Source organism: Hippopotamus amphibius, chromosome 1 (assembly GCF_030028045.1).
Source record: "Hippopotamus amphibius kiboko isolate mHipAmp2 chromosome 1, mHipAmp2.hap2, whole genome shotgun sequence".
NCBI lineage: Eukaryota > Metazoa > Chordata > Mammalia > Artiodactyla > Hippopotamidae > Hippopotamus > Hippopotamus amphibius.
The window spans coordinates 97,822,695-97,849,984 of record NC_080186.1 but is presented as its reverse complement, the minus strand read 5'-3'; the positions used below and the strand labels follow the sequence as shown (position 1 = coordinate 97,849,984).

General features: G+C 51.4%; 2 protein-coding genes across 5 annotated transcripts in view; one reads left to right on the top strand and one right to left on the bottom strand.

Moving 5' to 3' along the window:
- Positions 1-1,822: 1,822 nt before the first annotated feature.
- On the top strand, positions 1,823-14,078 carry INKA2 (inka box actin regulator 2). The gene is made up of 3 exons (XM_057746693.1): positions 1,823-1,941; positions 7,805-8,004; positions 12,751-14,078. The coding sequence occupies exons 2-3, from the start codon at positions 7,894-7,896 to the stop codon at positions 13,591-13,593; spliced, it is 954 nt and encodes a 317-aa protein (XP_057602676.1). The 5' UTR covers positions 1,823-1,941; positions 7,805-7,893; the 3' UTR covers positions 13,594-14,078.
- Positions 14,079-26,563: 12,485 nt separating this feature from the next.
- The window catches only part of RAP1A (RAP1A, member of RAS oncogene family), a 69,888-nt gene continuing 69,161 nt past the window's right edge, over positions 26,564-27,290 (bottom strand). For all 4 annotated transcript variants that reach the window (XM_057746031.1, XM_057746191.1, XM_057746112.1 and 1 more), the window contains one exon: positions 26,564-27,253. The gene's annotated coding sequence lies outside the window, so the exon portion shown is untranslated. The remainder of the gene's footprint in view (positions 27,254-27,290) is intronic.

Below are 27,290 nucleotides of genomic sequence, written 5' to 3'. Positions count from 1 at the left end.
GAGGGCTTTGCAAACGCGGGAGCAGATTCTCAGCTCCATCCCGTGGCCGTCGGCTTTTCTGACCCACGCGGGATCCTGCGCGGCGATCTCGAAGGGAGCGCGAGCACTTGAGCTTGGCGAGAGGCCACCGAGACACAGGCTGCGGACCGGGTTCTCACCCACCTGTGCCTCTTCCTTTTCTCTATCCAGCGGCCATCGCTGCCCAGCTTCATCCAAAGGGGACACTCAGGGCTAGGCCGAGAGCCCTAGGCAAGGTCCCCTATAATTGAGAACCCGGGGCTAAGTGGAGGCCATCCGACCGGACTCTGCAAAGTCTTCACTTCTAAAGATGTTCATTTTTATCCTCCCTGCCTCCTTCGCTCTCACCTCTCCATAGGAAACAGAAGTGGCGCTCTTTGCTGACACGGATCCGAATGGCCGAAGCTTCAGCCTTTTTTTTTTTTTTTTTTTTTTGCCCCTTCTCTCGCGTTTTCACGGTTCTGCCTCATTCGGAGATCCCTAAATTCTGCCTGGGGCAATTGTTCCCGCGTTCGTTCGTGACGGAAACAACACGCTGCTAACTGCGCTAATTACTCTCGCGCCCTGTAACAGCGCCCCAGCCCCGCGAGCCGGGTCGGGTGGCCGGGCGCCTGGGCACCGGGTGGGAACCGCAGCCCCGACGCGAGCGGATGCCGGCGTTGAGGGTCCTGGGCTCAGCTGCGAGGAGCGCCCGTGCAGGCCTGTGGCCCCTTTCGGATCCATCTGCCTCAACTCCAACGCCCAGGGCCTGGCTGGAGCTCGCAACACCTCCGGTGCTTGGGAAGCGTCTGTTAAATAGTCTTAGCATCTTTGATTCCCCTCTCCCTTCCCCGACCTTACCCAGAGCTTCGCAAGCAGCCAGAACGAGAATTAGGATAACTGACGCCGCCGGAGTGCTGGGCGAGAGAAAGTTCTGCTCCTCCACCCCCGCCCACTCTATTGAAAGCAGCCCCCATCCCACTACCCTATTTTATGTTTTCATAAAGAATCATTACCTGAAATTACGATGTCTATATATATATTTTAAAACCTGTTTGTCTTATCCCATTCCCTTCCGCCACCCCATGTACGTTCTCGAGACCAGAGACTTCGCCTGTCTTATTCAGTATCCGCAAACCGATAACCTAGCCGGGAGTACCATAGAGCCTCCATTGCTTCGTGTTAAACACGCGAAGGGACCCAGCGGCGGCTCCTCCGCTCCAGGGGTGAGGAGTGGACTGGGAGGATCCCACACTAGGAGGTGAGGTAGACCCACACTTCCAGAATCCACTTCTTTGAACGCCTCAGAATTCAAAAGAGCTGCCGAGTGGCATTTGGGGTGGAGAGTGTTCTTTTTCTGATCGGAGTTTGGGAAACAGGGTTGACACTGAGGCTCTCAGCTTCTTCCGAGACCGCTGCCCAGTGCCCATCCGTAAGACGGGGCTCTCTCACGTGCTTTGCTGCGGGACGTCGGTACAGTCTGGCGTCACGATACCCTCCGCCGCGCCGGTCAGGACCAGGTCGGTGTCCCCCGTGCCAGCCCCCCAGGAGCGGAGGCCCTTGCCTGGCGCACACACCCGCCCCACGGTCCACCCACGGCCGCCCAGCCCGCGCGCCCCCCCCCCCCCCGTGCGCCCTTTTCATTGGCTGAAGGCATCCCCCCTGAATTCTCATAGGCTGTGCCACTTTTCCCTCCGCCCCCAGCGCGGACCGCGCGCAGAGAGCCACGGGGAAGCGGCTCCAAGTCCCGACCTGGGAGCAGAGGCTCGGTTCCGCGCTGCGAGAGGCGCGGAGAGCCGGGCCGGGAGCCGGCCGAGCGCGCGTTCAGTGGGACCGGTGTTCCCACCCCGGGACTCTCTCGTGGAGTCGACCCCGGCCAATGGGCGCAGGAGGAAGAAGAGCAGGGAAATGGACTGCTATTTGCGCCGCCTCAAACAGGAGCTGGTAAGAGCGGAGCGGGCGCCGGGGGCTTGGGAGGGCTGCTCCGCCCCGACGGGTACCTGGCCTCCGCCCGGGCCCGGGGAGGCCCAGAGAGGAGAGGAGGGGACGCGGCGAGCAGACGGAGACGGAGGACAGGGCCTGTCCTGGGGGAAAGGGGCCGGAGGAAACTTGCAGCGGACACTTGTGTGAGAGAGAGGCAGTCCGGAACAAGGGAGAGAGGCCGAGAGAGCCAAGCGAGCCCAGACCGAAAGGTGCCCAGAGACCCCCAGGGAGCAAAGAAGGCGCCCCCGAGACGCGGTGGGACCCGTGCGCCCGCACGGAAAGAGCGGGACTCGCGCGGCTGCCGGGCTGCGGGGGCTGGGCGGGGCCGCGGGGCGCCGGGAGGAGGAGGGTGCGCGGCCCCGGCCCTGCCCGGGGCAGGAGGGCGGCCGGGGACTGCTCGCTCGAGGGGAGCTGGCACCTCCGGGCACCGCCCCCCCCACCCCACCCCCGGCGGCCGGGCTTGGCAGGGCTGGCGCGGCTGCGGGGGCAGGCCCGGCCGGCTGTCTGCCCGGGCTTGCCTGCCAGCGGGGAGGGGGCTGGCAGCTGGACCGGCGGGGGAGGGCCCGGCGCGGGAGGAGCGGAGCCGCCTGGCAGCTCGCGAGCGGGAGAGCGGGGGCCCAGCCAGATGTCAGGTCTGGGCTTGGGGAGTGAGGGGGGAGCGTGCAGAGGCCGGGGTGCCGGGGCTGCGAGAAGTGGCACCGTCTTAGGGGCGGAAATCGCCCAAGTTGGGAGAGGGGTGCCTGCTGAAACTGTTGTGGGGGGCTCAGTGCTTCTCAATGATTTAATATCCCACCTCTTCCCACCTGCCACCTATCTTGTTCTTTCCACCTCCAGAATTCTGACAGATACTATGCACTTCCCCCCTACCTGGACCCCCAAGGCCGTCTCTGTCAACCAGGCTCTCTTGGGGCTTTGCCTCCGCCTCTTTTTGTCCCTTTCAGTTTGTATCTCTTGGAGCCGACCTCTTTTTGGTCTCACTTTTCTCCCCTCCTCTTTCTTCTTACTTTTCAGAGCCAGGGGCACCCAGGCTGACAACAGCAGACCTGGATCCAGAAAGTGCCAGCCCATGGTTCTCCAGATTCCATGACAGCCTCTCCCTCTCCTGCCTGCAAACTCTCCACTCCCTGCACTGGGGAGCGAACTTGGCAGCTGTATCAGGGGCCAGCTTGGGGGGAGGGGGGAACTTGTAGCAGCAGGTGTTCTCATTGATGCTTCCTGGTCAAGTGGTCCAGGCACACTTTCTGTCTGTCCCACTCCAGGGCCTTCCTTCTCAGGTCAATGGTCACTTCTCTGGGACTTCCTCCTGAAGCCCTCTTTGTGGTGACACTCAGATGGGAATGTTACCCAGATGAATGCTTCTTAGATGAGAGACAGAAGAGTCTCCATCATGTCCTTTCCCATACTCATTTTCTCATGCTTGCCATGTGAGTTTGGGATGGCTGGCCCCAGCCCACGCATACACAATTCTGACTTTTCTCATTCATTTGTCCAATAACAGAAAGAAAGGTCAAGGTCACCACAGATAATGTCTGAAGTCCAAGGGTCATGTTGAGAAAAGAATCTAACAGAATCTTCTTTTTTTTGCTTGCAATCTGGGACCACACCGCCCACCTCAGGATCTGCCTTAATAGAGGGTTTGTGGGTGTTCCTGGCATGGACTTGAATTTCAAAATCCTACTGATTTGCATTTTTTACAGCACCCTAGGTGGGAGGTGGTGAGGGGAGGAAGACGGTCTGCGGATGCCAGGAGAATAAAAAAGGCAATAGGAATCTGCACTGAGCTGAGCTCCAGGTCTTGATTTGTACCCTCTCCTGCCAAGGACTTGAGCCCCAATCCCCGGGAGGAGGAAGGGAGAGGCTGAAGTCACCCAGCTCCCCATTAGCTTTCATTTGGCCCTTTGTCTGAGCAGCTTCAGCCTTTGACTCTCTTGGAGAGGAAGCCAAATGCCTGGCCTGAGGCCCAGAATGACACTCAGATGGGAGAGCTCTGCACCCTCCCTCCACCCATGGTGTTCCGCCCCATCCCCAGTGCCAGTCTGTCCAGAAAGGAGACAGAGCAGAGTGACAGGCAGAGCGTTTGGAGTCTCGTTCACTCCCTGACACCTCAGCCCAGGGCTTAGCTAGCAGAGTCAGATCTCAGTGCCTCTGTTTTCCCAATTGGAGTGAAGGAGAAAGTGGAGCTGAGTTAGCTCAGGCTCAGCCTTTTGGCTCCTCTAAGGACTTTGGGGTTTGAATTCAATGCAGCTTGGTTGTGGCTGGGTTAGGAAGGTGTTGGCTTGTTTATCCCCGAGGTCTGCAGTGGGGTGGGAAAGGCTTATAGTCAGTATGTGTCATGAGCTTGAAGTGTGTGTGTGTGTGTTCATCCCAGGCAGAATCTTCCCTGCCACCCAGGAAGACTGTGTGTTGCTTGGCTTGGCCCTAAGTTAGTGTATGCCCAGGAATGGCACTCATATAACACTAGTCAAGGTCTGCATTCATTTATGCCATTAAATTCCCTTCAAGAAACATACATTTTACAGACACTGTGGATTAAAGCCACTGGAAAAGGAAACATTAGCAAGTTGTTAAATTATCTTTGTCAAGGGTATTCTGCACTCCTCTCCTGCACTGTGGCCCTGCCCTTGGCCCAGAAAATCTAGACAGGAAGCCTCTGTTCCTGAAAACCAAAGTAGCAGAATTTCCCAATTTACTAAAGCATAAAATTTGCATTGTAACAAATGAGCACTGGAGGGAGGCTGAGACTTCGGGGATCCTGGCTCAATTAGTTGATGTCTAGAGAACTGGACCTTTTCCCCTGTTTGAAAGAGGACAGGGATCTGGTTTCAGGGCTGAAATGTAGCAGGAGAGTAGCAGCAGCTGACATACTTCTTCATTAGGATGAGGGGATCAGGGCTGCAACTACTCAGTAGGGAATATATCTCTCCCCTCTCCAGCAGCCAAAGAGGGGCCCTGCCTGAACACAGGCCTTGGGACCAGCTGTTCCTTATACACTGCTCCCTTGAGGGCTTCCAACAAATGCGGGAGACACAGGCACATAGAGGAAGCAGTTGTAAGATGCTCACAAGAGTGTTGCTCATGATTTCAGATCAGCATAGAGCAAACAGAGTGCATAAAGGCTGAGTAAAGTACAGCCAGTCTGGGAAGCCTTCCTGGAGGAGGAGGAGATTGATGGAGCCAGCTCCTTTAATGTCAGTCCTAGCTGAGGCATGTTGAAGCAGCAGAGGGACTTCTCTCAGGCTGGGGAAGGTCCTTCTAGCACAACTTGGTGTTCCTAGAAGGCAATTATCTAGCCACTAGTGGCCACAAGTTCAGGAGATCCTGGTACATGGGGGAGGACCAGAGCATACAGGCAAAATAAGGAGGCGATAAGAAGGTGATAGCGGAGGTACATTAGGAACAGCCTTCAGCTCTTGGGGCAAAAGAGCAAGTTTCCTGAGGCAGAAAAAAGCTTCTGCAAAGGATCTCATCATGTGGTCTCCCTTGATGTTTAGAGCTAGGGTGAAGAGGACTTTGGACTAGACAGTGTGGGGTGGTGTAGTCAGTGGGAAGAGTGTGTAGCACAGGATTTGGGATCAGGCCAACTTGAACTCAAATCCTGGCTCTGTGTGACCCTGGCAGATTACTTGATACCTCTGTGCCTTGGCTTTCTCATCTGTAAAATGGGGTTTTAAAAATACCTACTTTATACAGTTGCTGTGAAGATGATGTCAAGTGACTCCCCGGCTGTAGGTCCCTAGCACATAACACGATGCCTGACCTGTCGTAAGCACTTGGTAAGCTCGCAGTGATGAACTGATTAGACTAGTGTGCAGGTGTCATTCGTTCACAGAACAAACCTGTTGAGTTCGTACTATGTTTAAAGCACTTTTCTAGGTACTAGTACTGTGGTTACAAATATAAACTGACACTGATCCTGCCTTCAGGGAACTTACAGTTTAGTAGGAGTGATAATAACAACATATATTGATGTTAACAGTTATGGATGTGCCAGATATCTCAGGTATTATGTCAATTGCCAAAGCAACACTAAGAAGTTGTACTTCCATTATTCCCGTTTTATAAATGAGACGTGGGGGGACTTCCTTGGTGGCGCAGTGGTTAAGATTCTGAGCTCCCAGTGCAGGGGGCCTGGGTTCGATCCCTAGTCGGTGAACTAGATCCCACATGCATGCCACAACTAAGGAGCTGGCGAGCCTCAATTGGGAGCCCTTGAGCCTCAACTAAGGAGACCACATGTTGCAGCTAAGGAGCCTGCCTGCCACATCTAATACCTGGCACAACCAAATTAATTAATTAATTAATTAATTAATTTTAAAAAAGAGAGAGAGACACGGGGAGGTTAAGTGACTTGACTAACGTACAGAGCCTGTGAGTGACAGAGCTAGGATTGAAACCCAGCCAGTCTTACTGTAGATCTCACACTCTAAGCCAGTATATGCATGCAAATGTCCTGTATAGAAATAGAGGGTACATGCTGGACAAGAGACACACTTTCAGTGCTCTGAGAGGGAGGAATTACCTACAGCTAGGGGATCAGGGAAGGCTTCATGGAAGAGGTAGCATTTGAACCAGACCTCAAGGGATAAATAGGGACGGGAACAGGAGAAAAACAGCATTTCAGGCAGATGATAAAGTGATATGACCAAAAGGGGCAGCGACGGAAGTAATGGGGGTGTTTGAAGACTGTGTAGAGGGGACATTTGACGACTCCCTTGAGTTTGGCTAGAACACAGGGTATATGCAGAGAAGTAGTGGGCCACGATGAGGCTGAAAGAGTTGTTGAGAGCAGACAGGGCTTGAGGGGTGGCTTGCATGTCATGCGAAAGAGTCTGACGTTTTCCATGTGCATTGCAGAGGCGCACGATGAGAGACCCCTGGCGTCTAGGAAGTGGTAGGGGGTGGAGACGGGGGGAGGGAGGAAATTGAGGCAGGAAGTGAGCTAGAAGGTTATTGCAAGAGAGTATGAAGGCCTGAACCAGAAAGAAGAAAAAGAAGGTAACTCTTTGAGGTTCCTTGGACGCCCAAGGAGTCTGGTTGACTGGCTACATTGGAGAGGGGATAAATAAAGCTGGACAGGGGAGAAGTGAGGCTGAGAGGCAAGCTCCCTGCATGGGCGCAACTGGGCCCTTCTCTCCATCTGTCTGCCTCTTGCCCGAGCACATGGCCCCCAGTAGGTTGTTCAGCTGGGAGAGTGGGCTCATCCATTTCACACTTCCTCCTTTCTTTACCCTCCTCCCTCCTCCGGCCCTTGGCACAGTTTCCACTTTACCTTCCTGTTGAGAGTTCCAGCCAAGAGCACGGGGCTCTGAAGGTCCCTATTCACTGAGCTGGAGAATGGGCCACTTGGCAAAAGCAGGGCTTTTCCCATTTCCGGCCCTGAACCTCCTTCTAGCTTCCAGAGGGGCTGAAAGGAACTGTGTGAGGATCTTGTGAGTGATGAGGGTGGGGGGGAGCGAGGCAGGGCACACTGCCAGGTCCATGGGCAAAACTGGAGCCTGTGTCAAAGGATTCTGGCTGAGCTGGGAGAGGGCGTGAGATGGATGGATGGAGGGCACAGCTGTGGGATCAGTCAGGGGCCTAGGAGAGGGCTTGGGAAGGTTGCCAAGGATGCTGGTGTCACATTTTCCCATCCTCACTCCTCCCCTACCACAAAGGGCCCAGCAAGTGCCAAGATGGGCAGGGGGGGTGGGGAGCTGTCCATGGACAGCTGACCCCTGACTACCCCGTTGAGGGCTCAGGGCTGGAGGGCCAGCATGGTTGGGTTTGGCTTCCCAGAGCGCCTTCCCCTTCAGCCCCAAGCAGGCAGTTCCTCTTCCCCCTCCAGATGACTCGGTGAAGAGACGCCTTCAGTGGACATGAACGGAGTTGGGTCTTGGAGTCCCTCCAGGACCGCACGCTCTTCCTCCCTGTGTGATGATAATTGCCCTCGCACGTCCCACGGACTCTCCCGGTTTCTTCTCACGACAATCCCATGAGGCTGAAAAGTCAGGAATTATGATGACATGGAAAGCTCACTGGCCTGGAGTAAGAGGGCCGGGCGTGGGGTCCCAGTCTTCCCACTAATCCATCTCAGAACCTCAGGCAATAGATGTGTTTCCACCGTAGGTGCTCAAGATGACATCAGGCGATGCTCAGATGAAAAACTTAGTTTTAGGTAGATGATAGATAGATAGGTAGATAGATAGGTAGATAGATAAATAGATAGAGTGAGTTACCATCTGTTTGTGGCAAGTGATATACATTTCATATGTTTCCATGTAAACACATTTACTTATATAAACAGATTTAAGTAAAGTACTAAATAGGAGACTCGGTCATATATAGATACGGTGAAATCATGAAGGAAAGTCTAGGGAAGCGTGTTTGGGAAACACTGAGGGAGAAAATGAACCTCTCAGATCCCTCGTTTCCTAATCCATGAAGTGGGGATATAACTCCAGCTGCCTCATCAGCCTCATGGAGTCATTGTGGGGATCAGACAAGTGTATGTGGAGGACAGAGCGAGTGCTACACACATGTGAGGCGTTGTCATTTTACAGTCAGAACCCAGAACACGAAAGGTTGGTGAATCCGCCCCGCGTCGAGTGGCGGAGTTAGTCAGCTGGAGTGCGCCAGGGCTCCACAAGACAGCATGGAGCTCTTTGCAGACCCTAGGAGGGTGCCCGGGGGATATCCAGCTCTACCACAGGGAGGAAGCCAGGGGCTGGTTTAGACTGCAGAGGGAGAGACTAAAGTTTGACAGGAAGACAATTTTTAGAATGAGACATTTGGAGGCCCAGGAGGTGCTGGGGGCGGGAGATGGACGGTGGGGTGGTACGGATGCAAGGAGGGTGGTGAGACCTTTCTCAGAGAGGATTCGCACAGCCGTCCCTAGGATACGCTTACCGCCGGCGTGCTTGGTGGTGGAGCAGGCTAGCTCTGTGCAGCGTGTGCACACGTGTGTACAAGTGTGTGTGAGTGTGTGTGAGCTGGGGTGGAGGAAGAGGGGAGTGGCTGTTAAAGCCATTCCCACTCAGACTAATCAAACCTAATTAGACCTTCTTGTGACTTTTCCACCTGAGCACTGAGGGCAAGTTGGGTATGATTTGGCCCCTGTCCTGAGGCTCTGAGGCACTGGGAGGCCAGAGAGGAGCTTGGCACCTACAGCCTGGAGACTGGAATTGAGTGTTCATTTCTGGCTCAGGATTTTCTCTGATTTGGCCCCTCTCCTTTGCGCCCACCCCATGCTGCTCTGTCTTCTCTCTCTTCGGCAAGAGAAACCCTGGGATGTGAGCAGGTCCCACGCTCTGGGGAAGACAGCAGCCTGCCCTCCGGCCCTTTCTCCTTGGGTGACATCACTCCCCTGGGGCTTGCCTCTCGATCGGGCCGCAGCTGATGCTCCTGCCTCCCCGTTGCCCCGGCCTCTCCGTTTCCCACACTTGGGCTGCCGTCTTCCATCCTGAGCCCCCTCACGGCTGCCTTCTTGCCCTCCAGGGTCAGCACTCTGTGGCCGGCTGAGCGAATCTGGCTGCACAGTGGGCAGGAGGATGGGAGGCTTCCCTTTCCTTCCCCTCTTCTTCCTCTGTGTGGGGCTGGGGTGGGACCGGGTGAGATGGTTCTCCTTGATCAGACCAGACAGATGAACAGAATCCTGTCACTACGGTGTGCTCGGGCTCCCTGAGGAAGGAACGTTCTAGAAGTTCCTAGGAAGTCTTAAATTAAGATAACAGCCAAAATTCACCTGTAGGCCACACATTAAACACACCTTACCTCAGCTCATCTGTCCAGAGCTGGGCCAGGCAGGAGCTCTTCTTCCTGTTTTAAAGAATGGAGACATTGGGAATTCCCTGGCGGTCCAGTGATTAGGACCCAGATCTTTCACTGCAGCAGCCCAGATTCAGTCCCCGGTTGGGGAACTAAGATCCAGCAAGCCACGCAGTGCAGCAAAAAAACCCCCCAAAACAACAACAAAACGAAAAAAAAAAAAACAGCAACAAAAAAAGGAGAAATTAAAAAACAGAATTTAAATAGCCTGCCCAGATTACACAGCTATTACATGGTAGACCTGGGATTTGAACCTTGTTCCGTTTGTCTCCAGAACCCAAGATCTTAACCAATACACTATCGTTTTCCATAAGGCTGTAATTTCAGCTCTTATTTACTTAAATGGGGCCTCTGTTTTATGGGCAGCCCTGAATTCATACATACCCACACATTCATTCTCACTGGAAAAAGGCACAAAATGTCAGCATTATTTCTTAAGGATTTTTCCATACTGGAAGAGATTGAATGGGGTCATTTCATTCCTCCCACTGCCTCTGACCTGGACTGTGTTTAGCCTTCTGGAAGGAAGCCTGCAAGCTCCGACTCCGTGCCTCTTGGCGAAATGAAACCCTGAGAAACATCCCTGACTCTTCTCTCCCTGGGTAGTGACTTCCTGTCTGAGGGTAGCAAGCAATCTGGGTGGTGATTCGGGGTACTCAGTGGTACTCAGTGTATGTTTTATGGATAAATGGTAAGTGCAGAGGTGCTAGCTGGGTTCTGGGGCAACACAATGATGTGTAGATCTCGGTCCCTGCCCCCAAGAAGTAGATGCTCAATGAATGTTTCATGAGTGACCCAGCACTCAAACACACGGAGAACCTGTGAGTAGCAGGACGACAGGCAAGAGCGTTTTAAGTATCACAGAAGAAGCTCTGATGGGAGCGTGGGGTGTATATGGCAGTAGATTATGCTTCTGAGGGGCGAGTGACCGTGTTGGAGGTGTGTGTTGGGAAGACTGATGTGACGGCCAGAAGGCCTGCAAGGAGGCTTCTGTAGCATTGCAGGGGCTGGAAAGGCAGGTGTGCAGCATCTGGGGTCAGGAACGGGCAGTGGGGTAGCAAAGCCAACTATGACCCTGAGGTTCTGGGTTGTGGCGAGTGGTATGAGGGAGAGGTCAGAAATAGGAGAGTCAGAGCAGCAGTTTGCTGGGAAGGGACCTTGAGGAGTCTGGCTGGGGGCTTAGCGTCTCCTGACTCTGCTCTGGGTCTTCCAGTTGTGGCTGAGCTGCCTCCAAAGGGAAGGGGTCAGGAAGGTGAAAGCCAAGGGGTCATAGCAGGGGGCCACCAGCAAGCGTGGCCACCGCACAGGCTCTGTCTCTTGCTGCTGCTGCCACTCAGATGGAGCACACTTGCCCAGCAGCCTGGCAAACCCCGGCTGTCAGGCCCCGAACCATCGCGTGCTCCTCCTTGGGGAAGGGCAGTCCTACACTCAGCAAAGCCTCCTTGCCCTCAGGGCCCATCAGTCCTCCAACTGTCCGTTAGCACAGCTACAGGAGAGCCTGGGCTGGCCCCTAACCTCCACCAAAGCCGGGGGTTGGCAGGGGAGGGTCTGACCCCGAAGCCTGAGAGGGTCGGCTGCCAGCTCAGCCCTGCAGAGCCTCTGTGCCTGCCCTCCCAGTCCCTCCACCCCTCCACCCTGTGAGCTTAGCTCTGTGCCTTAGGACAAGGCTGGGAGGTAAGATGATCCCTGCGGGGCTCTGGGGGGCTTAAGAAACAGATGGTCCCCTCGCATGAGGTTTGCCATTGTAACATGAGCAGATCTGGGGAGGGAGCTGGCAGGACCAAGGCAGCTTGTGCCCGGGGACTGGAACCTCGTGAATGTTATCAGACGAAGCATCCCCTGACCAGCCTCCAAACTCGGCCCTCACCCAAGTCAGTCTCTTAGTCCCTTCCAGCTGGTACCTGGGACTCAGGCCTTAGACACCCACAAAGAGGCAGGGGAATGGGCCCCCCGTGTCCCCACTCTTGGCTAGGACAGTGGAGCCAATTGGGCCTAGAGGGTAGGAAGAGCACTGGAGCCAAGTCTGAGAGCAGCTGAGAGAGGACAGGTGCTGGAAGGGAGAGAAGGGCTGGGCAGAGCCGGGGTCTCGGCAAACAGGAGCTTCCTGGCCCCTCATCTCTGTCCTGACCAGCCAGATGTGAATAGCAGTGAAAGGAAACCCCAGGCCCACCCTCCCTTTCTCTTAGGAAACCTGAGCTCCTCCTCTTCCCCTGGCGTCCCTCTCGACCCTCCTCCACTGCCCAGCCACCCTGATGCAGCACTTGGTGGTTAGGACTCTAGCATTTGGAGGGAGATGTCCTGTGTTTGAATCCCATCAACCTGAGCTGTGCGACCTTTGGCAAGTCTTCAGCCCCACCGCAGTTCACTCATCTGTTAACATGAGAATTATAATACCAACCTCCTAGGGTTATATAAAGATGAAAGGAGATGATGTGCACAGAATACTTAGCTCAACTCCTGTTACACAATAACTGCTCCTGAATTGTTATCCTCCTGCCCATCTCAGGGAGGCCCAGGGAAAGAGGGCACAGGCACCAAGGACACAGAGGGCCACGGGAACTTCCTGTACCCTCAGACTGATCTCAGCCCAACCTCTTCCTACCTGTGTAATCTTGAGCAAGTTACTTACGTGCCTCAGTTTCCTTGTCTGTAAAATAGGAGCAGTAATACTTACTACCTCATCGAGTAGTCGGGGAGGGTAAATATAGATTAATTTATACATATGCATATATGTGTACATATATGTGGCTTAGGACGGTGCCTGTCTTAGCAAGTCAGCTGCCGTTAATATTATGTCCTTTATCTAGCCATATCCATGTTAAAATCCCTACTCTCCCAGCCCTTATCTCTACTGTCCTAGGCTGCACGGAGGCAGGGTCCGTGGCAGGCTGGAATGACCCTGGAGGTGTGGGTTTGGGGAGCAGCCCTTCCCCCTGGCTCACGGGCCCTGTGCTCTCTCCCCTGCAGATGTCCATGAAGGAGGTGGGTGACGGCTTGCAGGATCAGATGAATTGCATGATGGGGGCGCTGCAAGAACTGAAGCTCCTGCAGGTGCAGACGGCCCTGGAGCAGCTGGACATCTCTGGAGCGGGTCCTGCCCCAGGCTGCCCTGAAAGCCCCCGGACACATCTTGAGCCCCCTCAGTGGGAGGGTGGCAGAGGTCCTGCCAGGCCCGCAGCCTGCTCCACCTCCAGCCAACCTTCTCTTGGCGGCAGCGCCACGTTTGCATCTCATAGGAGTGTGTGTGGGAGGGCTCTGGCTCCCCCGCCCAGGACACAGCTGCCAGGGCACCAGAGCTGTGCCCAGCAGGGGCCAGAGCTGGTGGAACCTGATGACTGGACCTCCACGTTGATGTCCCGGGGCCGGAATCGACAGCCTCTGGTGTTAGGTGACAACGTTTTTGCGGACTTGGTGGGCAACTGGCTGGACTTGCCGGAGCTGGAAAAGGGTGGGGAGAAGGGTGAGATCGGGGAGGCTGGAGACCCCAAAGGAGGGAGGGGCCCGCCGCGGGAGCTGGGCCGCAGGTTTGCCCTAACAGCAAACATCTTTAGGAAGTTCTTGCGCAGTGTGCGGCCTGACCGCGACCGGCTGCTGAAGGAGAAACCAGGCTGGGTGACACCCACGGCCTCCGAGCCCCGAGCCGGACGCTTGCAGAAGGTCAAGAAGCGGAGCCATTCCAAGGGCTCTGGACGTTGCCCCTTCCCAGGCAGCTCGGAGCCCGGAGGAGGGGAGAATCCTTCCACCAGCTGCCCCAAGGCCCTGGAATCCTCACCCTCTGGCTTCGATATTAACACAGCTGTTTGGGTCTGAATCTTAAAGACAGAAATTTGACTGACCCAAAAGGGCCAGGTCCCAGGGCTGCGCCCTTGGGAGAGAGCTGGGCGGGTGGTATGGCTTTCAAAAGCCTAACTCCAAGTCCCTCCCCCAGAGAACGGAGGGAGAAGAAGCAAGAGGGTCTGGAGCAGAGCTGACAGGCCTGTAGTTGGGAGAGGCTGTGGCAGGGGCTGACTGGTGGGGGAGGTGAGTTCCTGGACAGAGAGAGAGAGAGTGTGTGTGTGTGTGTGTGTGTGTGTGTGTGTGTGTGTGTGTGTGTGTGTGTGTGTGTGTGTGTGTGTGTGTGTAGCTTTGGGGCTAGAGGGGACAGCAGGAGAGGGGCAGGGGGAGGAGACCAGGAAATCCTTCTGACTTTCCCTCACTGACATCCCCCAAAGATCTCAGTTGAGCAATTCTGCATGGATTGAGCACTGGGGCCTCTGGTTCCCCAGAGATGCTGCCAATAAAGACCTTGTCTCTTGTGTCCCCAGCCTCATAACTGTTTGCTTCCTTGGCAAAGCGCTGCTCCAGGCACACGTATTAAAGCCTGGCCCCCCTGGGAGTGGGAGCAGAGAGGCAAATTCCCACCCCACCCCCTTCTGTTGCCTTTGAGATTTCAGCCCATCCCTGGACCCTGAGAAACGTCTGAATAAGGAGTATGTGTATAAGGAGTGCTTGGGGAAGCCCCGTGCCTTTCCAAAAGCACATGAGAGGAGAGCTACTATTTGTATTGCGTGTTAAATATTTGAAAGCCTTTCCATATCCATGATCTCTTTTGCAAATGGGCAAGAAAGGCAGGTATTATTCGCATTTTCCAGATGAGGAAGCAAGCCTGGATGTGCTACCTGTCCAAGAACAGGCCGTGTGCAGGGGCTGACTGGAGAGCAGGTGCCAGGCCCTGGAATCACACACACTTCCCCCTCTCCCAGTCTCCTGCTCAGAACCCCCACCCAGGGCCCAAGAACATGTACATTCACCAGTGAGGCCCAGGCGAGCCAAGAAGAAATACGCACTCATTTTTAAATTCCTTCGGCCGATGTTCCCACCTCATCTAGAACAATCCAGGGCGGAGGAGCAGCAGCTCAGCTCCAGCACCCGTGGCTGGCTGCACCTAAAGCCACGCTGGGCACGTGGCCCAGAAAGGATGCTGCCAGATCCAGGGCCTGCCTGCCGCCCCTCCCACTCTGGCAGGGAACGCCCACCGGCTGGGAAAAGACAATGTGGGTCCCTGTTTGGGCTGAGCCTGCCCAGGAGGGCACTCCCTTTCTCCTCCCTCACCTCCTCCTGGCTGAACTCCCCTCGGCCTGATGGAGGGTGACAGCTGCAATTAGAGGCAAGCCGCCTTCCTGCCCTCAGAGTATTTAATAGCAAATTGTAGAGGAAAAATAACAAGAAAGGCTCTTCCTGCATCCTGGACCCCTGGGGTGGCGGGGGCGGGGGGCAGAGATGGAAGGAAGGGGCTTAGAATGAGCAACCCCACCGCTCTAGTTGGGAAGTGGTTGGGGTCACCCTCAAATTCGCAAGCAGTCAAATGGTAGATGTTTAGGTTTTGGTGGCAGAAACTACAAGAGGAAAGGTGCTTAATTCTTTTTTTTTTTTTTTAGCGCTGGCTGTTTGCCAGGCAGCGTGCACATGTCTTTCAAGCTTCAAAATGACCCTAGGAGGTATTGTTAATACCTGGTAATTCAGTGGAGGCTCTTAGGGGTCATGTAAGCTGCCCGTATTAGGTTACTAGCAGATGAAAGAACCAGGATTTGAAACCAAGGGATGTCTGGCTCCAAAACCCCTGTCCTTTCCTCTCTCCTCCCTGGAGTTTGCCAACCCAGCTAGCCCTTTCTGGGGGAGCAAGCCCCTGCCCATCCTTTGTCTCCCCACAGAAATCTGAAATCCATCCTGGGTGAAGGCACATTGCCTGTGGCTGCCTTGGGTGGTGGAGGTGATGTGTACGTGCACACACGTGTAGGATGTGTGTGTGAAGTTTCCACATACTGATTCGCTGAGTCCTGAGAGGAGGGAGCCAGGGGCTGCTGGGTTGGGGAGAAGCTATCCATCAGTTATTCAAGAAGGCAGCAGCTGCACGTCAGGAATGGTCCTACAGGAAACCAAGTCACCTCTTGGCCGTTCATCTGTGACGCATCGGTTTTGTGGACCAGTCGTTGCGATTCAGACCAACTGAACAAAACTTTCTGAACACCTCCCCGTGCCAGGCATTGCGATAGGAACTAAGAACAGAGCAATGACGGACCCAGTTCCTGACTCAAGGGGCCCGTAGGAAGAAAGAAGCAACTCTTAACCCATCAGTTAGCCAGAAGGGATCCAAGGGAATGAAAACTCACTTTAACTTGGGCCAGAACAAAACAGTTAGTGACCTTTGCGGCCACTAAATTCACAGGTGTTGGGCACTGTCGTCTTCGTGCTCTTATTTCCTTCTCACCACATTCTGGAAGTGGCTGCTGTTACCCTTACTTTACCTGGAGAGGCTCAGAGACATTGAGCAACTTGCCCAGGGTCCCAGTGCCAGAGCTGGGCTTGAAACAGTTCCAGCTGACTTGCAGGCTGGTGCTTTTCACACCACCCCACAAACGGTCCATATTTACTCCAAAGCCAAGTCAAGAGGAACAACAACAAAACCCGTCCTCCCCGCATTATCCACGCATGGAGAATAAACGGAATGCTGGCTGCCGGTGGCGGAATTGTGCCCAGGTCTTGACAGGGCTGATGTAGTGCCCCATCAACGCTTTGCTGATGAAAGATTAGGGCCGATTTATGTCCCCCCCACCCGCCGCCCCATTGTATTTCCCCTTCGCCCTTCCCCGTGGGCTCCTGCCAGGGAAGTGATGGAGACTGTATTTTACTGACACGGAGGGGAGAGGTGAGTGGGAACGCATGGAGCCTCAGCAGTATAAGAATGTAGGGGTGGGGTGCCGTGTGTCAGGGGAAGTAGTAGAAGGAAGAGGAGAGAAACTGACAGCTTAATGCTGCCCCTGGGGCTCATTTTATGGTTAATTAGGACATGCAAATAAGCTGGAAGCTCATTTAATACTCTCCCTGGCATGGGGCCCGCCTCACACCTGGCCCACTTCCCTGGCAGGTACAGGGGTCCCCTGATGGGCCCAGGCATCTGCTCAGGGCCCCACCTGCTTCTCTGTGGCCCTGAGGCCAGAGTGTGTCTATAGATGATCCCTGACCACAAGTAGGAGCTAGAGGAGTCCCTGTGGGGTGTGGCTGGAGGGCCTGCCTGGTCGCCTTCATTTCTCTTCCCATCCCTTCAGCCATGAGACCCCTCTTTCCCAGAGGGTCCCTCTCCCTCAAGCACTCCCCCTGCACCACCCCTCAGGTTGAGATCTGAACTCAAACTTGCCCTGAGGGCTAGAGACCTGGTTCAGCCCTGTCCCCACCCCATGCCCCTGTTCCCCGAGCCCTGTGGGAAAGGGGGCACCTTCGTCTTTGCCGAATCACAGCAACATCTCCTGCAGGGCCTCTGTAAAAGCAGAAGCACAGCCTGTCTCTCTGGGGAGCAGGGGCCTGTCTCTGGCTTTCCGTCCCCCCCAGGTGACTTCCCAAGCCAGGGCAGTTACAGCACTTCTGCCATGAGCGTCAAACAGGAGAGGAGACCCATCTCCTCGTCGCTGTGTGAGCTTGAGCGGGTGGCTTCACCTCCCTGAGCCTCACTGTTCTCGGTGAGAAACGGTGAACGTGCACGGCTGCTGTGCGGCGTGAAGGGCATGGCACCTCAGGGTCTAGAACCCAGCAGACGCTCCGCATCTGTCGGATGAGCAAACGTCACTTCGGGCGCTGACCGTAAGAATGCTGAAAGATAAACAACAGCTTTCGCTGAGCCTTGGTCTCCTCTTCTGGCCCTATTACCTCGCAGAATTGTAACAAGGATCAGAGAAGACAATAAGTGTGAACGTGTTTTTGTACACTGTAAAAATAGTACCCAGACCGGCTATTTGCCAAATGGCAAACCGTTGACACTTTTCCAGGGAAGGATGTGTGTGTGTAGGGGGCTGGGTACAGAGGGGCAGCAGCCCAGGCTGAGCTCAGAAATGGTGCCTGAAGACCCCCCACGGCCTGAAGATGTGCTCTAGGGAGCCTCCCCCCCACCCCCGCCCCCCAGCTCTCCCCCACAGTCAACCCTCAGGGCCCTCGCGTTCCTGGCAGGGACTAGAGAGGTGAACGGGCCAAGTTCTGATGGTCTCTGCTCTTCAAGGCCTTAGGTGCTAGAGTCCCCGCCAGGCCCCACAGCTCTCCTCCCCTCCCTCCCCCCAGCCACCCGGGGGGGTTAATGGTCTAAAGATGCCATTGTGCCCTCCGAGAATCCACTCCCTCTGGACGGTGTGGGAGGGAGGCTTCCGTGAATCCTGCCCCTCATGAGAGGCGCAGGCTGGTGCCGCCAGAGGAAGGGCAATGTCTAGAGGGGCCTAGCAGACGCTGGGGGTACAGAGCAGGGGCACAGGACTTCAGCCTGCAGTCACCTCTTTCCTGCTGTTACTAGGATGTTCCCTGCCTCCCCTGTGCTTCCTCCACCCAACCTTTAAATCAAATAGGATGATGAAACCTCTCTCCCAGATTCCCTCTGAGGCTGACAGAGGACTTACTTCCTGCTCCTCTCCCTGTGTCCTTCAGTCAGTCCCGACACATCCCTCCACCCGTCACCTCCAAGCCCCAGATGTACACCCCGAAATCCTAGCACACGCACAAACACACACAGGTACGCGAGGGCATCACAATTAAGTCAGCCTTGCCGATGTCCCTAAAATACAGTCCACATTCTTATCCCCCACTGGAGTCCTCCTCTTTCTTCCTGCCCCCTAAATGGCCCCACCCCCATCGCTCCCTGAAAGCATCTTTGTGTTACTGGTCAGAGAGAGGCCTCCAAGGAACAAAAAGGGAGGGAGCCCTTCTTGGGCACCTATTCCTCAACACAGCACTTGGGGCAAGAATCATCTGACCAGGGGCCATGACTGCCCCTCACACTTTTCCCAGCATCTTGGCCAGGCCAGGCCCTGGGTGGAGGAAGGAGCTGGATCTCTGACTCTCCACCAGGTCTCAGGCCGCAGCTGCCACACTCCCTGGCTTCCACTCCACAGAACTCATTCCCCATACGGGCCCCGTCCCTCAAGATGACTGCCCTGTTCCAGGGACCTAGGAATCACCGCCAAAAATTACCTCCTGCGTGCTCTGCACCTCCGCCCTCTGCCAACCACGACCCAGCTCTGGGCTCTCTGCCCTGCTCCCAAGTTCCTCCCACTGGCCAGGGTGGGTGGTTCAGGCACAGCAGATGCCACCTGGTTTTCGGGGAAGGGTGTCCCCACCCAAGGGAAGAATCAGGTTCTGTTTTCTTGTCTCCCCCGCTCTGCACATGTTACTCCCCTGGCCGCTTTCCCCTTCCTCCTGTGCCTCTCCCTCAGCCCCCTTCCTCACCTCCCCCTGCTGACCGGAGGCTAGAGCCTGAAGCTGCAAGGAAATGCTGCCTGGGCTCTGGGAGGACAGAGGAGGTGAAGGAAGAGTCTTCGGGATCCTGTGACTTCATCCTCATTTGGCCTGTCTTCCGTGGGTGTCTGGAGATCCAGTCCTTCCCAACAGACCCCAACAGACTTGCTCAGCCTTATTTCTGGGCACTTCTCCCCCGCCACTTGACACTCCAGGGGGGTGAGCACTTTGCTCCAAGCTTGGGCTTTTTTACGCCTCTACGTCTTTGCATTGCCCTTTCCCCACTGCCTCAGACTGGCTGACTTGTCACTCATCTTTCACTCTGCAGTTTGAAGGGCATCTCCTCTGAGAAGCCCTCCCCAGAGGCTTTATCTGTGCCTGTACCCAACCACAGGACTTATTTTGTAAGTCACCCTAGATTGTGAGCACCTCCAGGGTAGCAACCCCTCCCCCACCATTCCTGTATCTCCAGCACAGGGCTATGAATGTGACCTTCACTCCTCAGAGCGACCTCGTGCGTCTCCTGCTTAGGCAAGACCAGCAGTCAGGGCCCCTCAGCTGCCTCCCCAGGCTCACTTCTCACTCCACTCCCCAGGAGAGGGGAGCTGGGACCAACATCACTTTCAAGAGAGCAAACTCTCCATTCCAAGCCCCCTCTCCAAGCTGCTGTGTGGTGCCCTCTGTCCCTGGCCTGTTGTCTTGGCGTCTCCACCCTAGCTTCCCGGGCCAGTTCTATTGTAACGCAGGCTGTCCGGGGAGCCCTGGCCCTCACCCTCCCACCCAGCTCCCTGCCCCTGGCGTGCTGTCATCCGGCTGCCCAGAGCTCAGGCCCTGCTAATGACCACAGCCACTTCTCTCCCATGCCTGCTCAATCCCGGTGGCTCCCACTTTCCATCCTGGAGGACATGGCTTTTACCCCAGCTTCTAATTTTCTCCTTCTACTTGCTCCCTCTGCACAGGTCTTCCTGACCTGGCTCATCTCCTTGTCCTTTTTGGCACCAACATCTGGCCCCAGGCTTACCCTAGCCTAGGAGTTTTTCTTAACCTGTTCTGCCAGGGATCCCCACCCCTACTGGGGACATCGAGTCTGCTAGATTCTCCTTCCCTCATTGTGATTGTGGAGGGTCAGGGTGGGGCAAGGGGGAAGGAAGTGGAGAGTTGGGTGTTCAGCGCCTTCCCTACCTCCAGTCCCACTACTGGCCACACTCCAGACATTGTCTCCCAGGGGCTGAGCCGCCAGCAAGGCAGCACGCGTATCAGTCATTTGTGTAGAAGTGGTGGGAAAGGGGAGGGTATCAGGCATAACAATTTTTTTTTAAAGCAAGAAGAGGCAACAGAGAGATTCCTCCAAACGGTGTTAAGTACAGCAACTGAAATCCCTGCACAGACTCTGCTCCTCGAGCAGAAGTGCCAAGGCTGGTCACTTTGTCCCGGACAGCCCCCGAGCAGTCACGCAAGGCTTCCCACAGGCACTGCCGAGGGATGCACCTGGGGAGCGTGCTCCGTACCACAGGGATCACCGGGCAGACTGACTCAAGCAGGCCTTACTATCCCCGATCTGAGGTTCCAAGCATCTGTTCAAATAGGTCAATTTACATTCTAGAAAATAAGGGGTAGGTATTACATAAGTGATTTCAAAGGCCCAAAGAATTCCAAGCCCAGGTCTTGGCTTTAGAACACTACAGGGAACACAGGGATCAAATATCTTCTTTAAACTTCTGCATTAAATGTATCGCCTCCCAGGGAAGGCAGGCAGGGCCCAGTGCCTAGACCCAAATTCCCAGTCTTACTCTCCATAATGCAAGACTGCATGCTTAACAGCCCCGTAATCCTGGTGGCTCCTTCAAACTCCCCAACCCATCCAACTGGAGAGACACCAGTGATGAGACGGGCAAGGTGGACAGGAGGCTACAGAAGTGTGGCTTGTGGCTTCCTTTCGCCCACAAGGGAAGGCCTGAATGATGGCATCTTGGTGAGAAAGTTGACACCTACTGAATAGGGGTGGATTAAGGAGAAGAGCCTTCCCCCTAGCCTTCTCCATCCAAATGGTAGATCCCCAGGGAAGGGAAAAGCCTGAAGTGCTGCTGTTTGCCGCTGTGAAGGAACAGTAAAGAAAGGAAAACTTGGCAGGGTATGAAGGTCGAACTAATATTCACTACACGCCCAGTAGGTACCAAAGGGTCCGAGGGGAGAATTATGTCAAGTGAAGCGGAGGAATGCAGAGCAAAAACAGGAGACGTTTCTCTTCAGTCCTCTCCAACATCTTTGAGTGCCAAAGTGTTAATGCTGGTTCCCTTCTAAATGGAGCTTTTGCTTGGGAATGATTACAACTATATGCCTCAGAGATCACCGTCATTAGAGAAAGAGGGAGAATGAAGTGGGAAATGAAGACTGGGGAGACCACTAGAATCCATGGGGAGGGAGTAAGCCTTATAACCCCATAATTGCCACCCTCTTCACTTCTGAAATCTCCCCATCCCTGCCCTCTCCAAGTCTCACCCAGATAACGCTATACGCTTGTTATTTGCTTAGCTCAACCTACTAGTTGCTGACTTCTTGTTTCAAGGCCTGTCATGATATGGTTCCAGCCTCTTCCTTCCACATTCACACCAACTGAAACCAGATCACTCCTGGTTCCTGTTTTCTGCACTTGCTTTTTCCTGAAATCTGCACGTAACACCTGTTGAAAATTCCACCCTTTAAAGCCTGGTTCAAACTCCTCTCTCTTGAAGTATTTCAGATCTCCTAGAACAAAAAGCATCTGTCTCTTCTGTCTCCTGTTACTTTGCTTAAAACTTCTTTACAGTACTTTTTATTAGTTCTTTGTGACCTACCAGTTTCTAAACCACATACTGTTTCCCTTCTGCCGCTATGCCTGCCCATGCTCCTATCTGGGTCAGCTTCTTCACTTGTGTGCCTCCTCAGTGGACCACTCCCATTAGCACAAAAACAGGCACTGTTACATCCATCTTAAGAGTAATCCACGCTTGACATCTCCATTGTCTTTCTTCCCATTTTCTCCTACACCTACTCCAGACACTGTGCCCCACCACTCCACTGGCAGCCCATCAAGGTCACCAGTGACCTCTGTGTTCTCCTTTGCTAAATGTCATCTCTCAACCTGATGACAAAGTCCTTGGATCTCTTCTGTCTATACTCAACCCTAGTGATCCTACTCAGTTCTTAAATATTAAATGTAAGTCTCCTGCCCAGCCCTCTTCCTCTGAATTCCAGACTTATATCCAACCACCTATTGTACAACTCTAGAATCTGACACACTTCTCACTTAGTATGTTCAAAATCGAAATCCTGACCCCTTCCCTATTCCCCTTCCAAACCTGCTTCTGTCATAATCTTCACTACGTTACTGGCCAGAAATCTTGGAGTCATCTTTGACTCCTCTCTCTCTCTGTCAGTATTTTCTGTTGGCTCCACTCTCATGTTTGATTATTCAAGTCTCCTTTCTGGCCTCTCTGTTTCCATCCTGGGCCCTCTATAAGCTATCCTCAAATAGTATTCCTGATGGTAGGTTGAGTCAGATCATGTTGTATCTTCTGCCAAAAATCCTGTGCATGGATTCCACTCAGTAAATGCTGAAGGAAATCTGCCCCCCACCCAATCCCACTACCTGTTATCTCCTATTACTCTCCTCCTTGCTCCCTCTGCTTCAGCCACATTGGCCTCCTTGCTGATCTTCCTACATGCCAGGCATATGTCCACCTTAAGGCATCTGCAGACCCTTCCCACTGCATGGAAGGCCATTCTTTCCCCCAGGCAGGTGTATGGGCTGCACATTTCAAATAATTATGCAAGAGCAACTTTAGTGAAACCTAAACCTGAGAACCACTACCACCACATTCCCTTTGCCCAGCACTCCTGTCCCTTTACGCTGCGTAACTCTTCTCCATAGTACTCATCACACATACTGCCCGCCACCCCCCCCACACCTGCCAGAAACGCCACGAGGGAAGGGATTTTGGTTTGTATTATTCCCTGATGTATCCCCAACATGCAGATCAGCACCTGGCATACAGTAGAGGCCCAATAAATATTTGCTGATAGGCTTATAAGGATCATGCCTTGTTCTGTTTTGTAAGCCCTACAAGAACTTTTCACATGATTAAAAGTGGGCTCAAGAACCTGCATTTGGTTAAGCATAAAAAAACGCATTGAAAACAGCTCAAAATAAGAGTCACATCACTGCTTAAAATGGGAAGGTTTATTAAGGTTTTCCTCAAAAGGAACAGCCAAGCCCATGCTTCTTAAGAGAAGCAATTAGCAGGAAATGTATGTCACACCTTGGGCCCAGAACCACAGGAAGCTTTGTAATAAGCCAAAGAACTTGCATCCCCCGATTCTCTTTTAAAGCTCTTGATGATGTCTGCAAAACGATCCATGTTGCCTCCCAGAAAACAGAACTAGGCACCCAGCTCAAAGTCTCCAGCTATTCTCGACAAGAAAATTTACACAAGATATGGCATTAAATAAATGGACTACACATTCAACAAACCCCAGATGAAGTTGTAGTAAGAAAACTCCATGTTCAATGCAATGTCTATACTACAGTTTCAAGAATAACTTGCCTTTTTTTTTTTTTTTTTAACATTTTTTGGGGAGTAGAAATGCAAAAAGCTGGGTGGTTAGACTGCCTCAAAGCTCACATTCATTTCCTTCCCAGCAAGATGGGCTCTTTCCAGATCCTGGACAAGCATCCAAACCACTCTGTCCTTTTAAGTGTGGAGCTGAGTCAAGAGGGGCTAGTTTAACACACATTTAAGTAGCACCGTAAATAAGTACAAGAGCCAAATAAAACAAAACATTATTTTACAAATTATTTTCCTCCTCCGAATACCTGACACTTTCTTCACACTTTGGTTTCACTGCACACATATTTATGAGTGTATTTTATGCCCTCTAACATTCTACGATGGTTGCTTACAAAGGAAAATACTGAGGTAACCTTTCTATCTTTCTGTCCCTCAGTCCTGAAAACAAAAACTGGATAAATGAACTGACAAATATATATGTACCTATGAGGATAATGAGGCAAAATATATGAAACTGGACAGGTCCAGAAAATGCAGAATATTCATACATGGAGAAAAATGGCCTCAGACCAAGTAACCTGTTTTAATAAAGTTGGTAATAAAGATCAGTATCTTCCCAAGGATTACCTTTTTCCAAGTACATTCTAACTTCAAAGAAGACTGTTTCATCAAGGAGTAAAAGGCAGCCAGTTATGATGGCAAGTCAAGGTGCCAGAGAGAGATTAGTTCAAAGTTATAGGGGAAGAGAATAACACACCAATATCCACCTCTCTCTAAATATTCCTAAGAGAACTTACCCTGTGGCCACAGTTCAATGAGTTACAATATTATTCATATCTTTGATGAATTCCTTGTATCGTCTCTGCACAATTAAATTATAAACTCTTGAGGGAAGGCCTGTGTGGCTCTTTGTGAGGCACGCAGCATTTATAGAATAGGTGGCTTGGATACACACTTTTAATTCAATGCTGGCAACAGTTAACCGAGACTAAAGCTCCCCCTGGTGGAGGGTAAAATGATAGATTATGTATTTACTATTAGTTTCTAAAGCTGAGATTGTTTGGGGGCACTATTAGCCATTAAAATTGTTTGTATTCCAGTGGAAAAAAGCAAACTATCAACTATGACATCAAGCCTCCTTTACGTTACATAGTACTCACAACCAAAGTTAATATACTTTAAATAGCCATAAATACTAATATGGTGTCAGTTCTTGAATATTCATCATATGAGATTTATATATCCTTGAGGACTTTTTGACTTCTCTGCTATAAAAATACATCGTATTTTCAGGCACCCTCCCCTCTGGAATCAAGACAAAGGACTTCACATAGGGACAATATAAAAACACATCTATCTCACTTTCTGACAGGATACGTTTCTATCTTGCTCAGCAATGGCAGATTTCTTTGAGACAGCGATGCATATCTCTGATTTCAGCTGGCCCTGCTCTGCACACTACTGTGTGCCACAAGGGCATTTTTCTTCACAGTTCTACCTTTATCCCAAGTAGACTGTATAAGACGTAACAAAGAAATCCAGTACTTGTCATCTTTTCCTACCATGTTCTTAAGAATAGAGGACATTGAGTTTATGCTACTAGTCAAACAGACTGTAACTTGGGAGTTCTCATTTAAAATAATTCCTACTTAATCTGGCAAATAACTACACAATCTATGTAACAGGTAATATTTAGAAATGTTTGCTTGCTTATGAGATGTCTGTCTATGATTTTAAGTCCAAAGGAATGTTTGAGAGGTGAGTTTAAAAGCAGAATGACTTTAGAGGACCTTAAAATATGCCACACTGACCTGGACAGACTGGCCCTAATGCTTCACTTATTTATTTATTTTTTACTTTATTGCATTTATGAGATTTTTGGCCCCTCAGTCCCAGACATATGTATAACTGGATCAGTAGAAGGTAAGTATTAGGTAACTAAGTTTATTAGAAACTTAAAAGAATAACATTTCCAAATTTTTTTTACAATATTTTAACATTCTCTCAGGTTGGTCAGAGGTTACATTTGAAATCCGATCTTTAAATTTCAATTTAGTAACTGATGGTGCTGACCACACTCCTGGAAAGTCTCAGCAAGGCATGAACACTACTTCACACCTAGTTGCCACGAGACAGCATCTAGATCCCTGAGCAATGATTTAGACTTTCTAGGGCTGGTCTCCTCCTTAATATTCAGGGACAAGGCACAGGGTTTCCTAAGCTAGTTTCTTTCCTTCTCTAGCACTTAAGTGGCTAACAAGCTGTTTTGCTCTACCTCTATGGGGTACATAAGTCATATCACCCTAGGTCCATGTCATACTTAAGCCCTACCTTTTGTAAAAAATAGAAAAAAATTGGGAAGAAAAAGAAAAGCACCACTATATAGCCAGCTAAATATTTAACTTAGCAATCTTTTGCATATGACTACCACTATACTACTTCATATACAAAGAAAAAGCAACTGACATCCTTTATATGCTTATTCACTTTTACCCACTTCTTTTAGATTCTTCAATCTATTATAAAGCAAATTTGAAATTTTTTACATAACATTTCATTGGTGGACTTATACTCAACAAATTAACAATGGCAAAAGGATTCCCTTGATGAAATTACAAGCTGTGGAAGATTTGAAATAGTAAAAGTTAAACCCTGATACAGTATTAAACTTATCTTTTTACATATAAAAATAATACACAGTGGGATATTTTATTCAATAAGATACAATCTTTAAGATCAAGAGAGAATATACAAAACTATTGTATGTAGTCTGATGTATTTTAAAGTATAATAGAAATAAATATATATAGAACAGAAAGTGCGAGGTCTGTTCGTAGAGAAATCACCATTTACTTAGGGGTTTAAAGCCAAGTGTTCTGCAGGTACCAACCAGGAAGGAGCTATGGCTGCATTTAAACAATGTGATCATTATAAAATAAGGGCCTTAAATCTATAAACAATAACAAAACACACAAACCAAATGAAAATGTACTAAAATTTAATCATCCATAAAAGCTGTAATTTAATCTGACAGTAAAACACAAGAAGCAATATTAGAGTTGGTTTAGTATATTATATATTTTAGCTTTGAAAGCCATAGAAATCAGTTATCCCAGTTTTTTCCCTATAAAAGACCCATTTTTCCAAAGCATTATGCACAAACAATTTTAATTAGAATATAATGACAGAATGATATTTCATATTTTTTTAAATATAAAATGAAGTCAATGACTCAAAAAAGTTATCTGCTGCAATGAGTTTGAGGGGAAATTTTCATAATCTATATCATTACAGATATAAAGTATAATGGTTCAACTTTTTAGTGCTTGACAGGGAGGAAACATGATAAAAAGGTCAATATGAAATCATTTGATTATAGTAGCAATATCTAACATTTGAAATGCATCCATGCTCTTTTGTATAATCATATTAGAGTCAAGTATATTTATTTTCACATCTGTTATAACTGCTATTGCAAAGGAGAAATACTATTGTCTTATTTTCCAAGAGATATACACAGAGCAATTCTTTTCTCCAGGGAACTTGTGCAAACCAATATAAGATCTAAATTCTTCACATAATATATAAAACAGGAGAAGCCTCTTCAGATTTATTTTTTGAAGTCTGGAATGCTGGCACTTTCCAATTAGGCAACAGTTCTTCATTCCTGTAATCTAGAATATTGAATAGATACAGATATACATATGATAT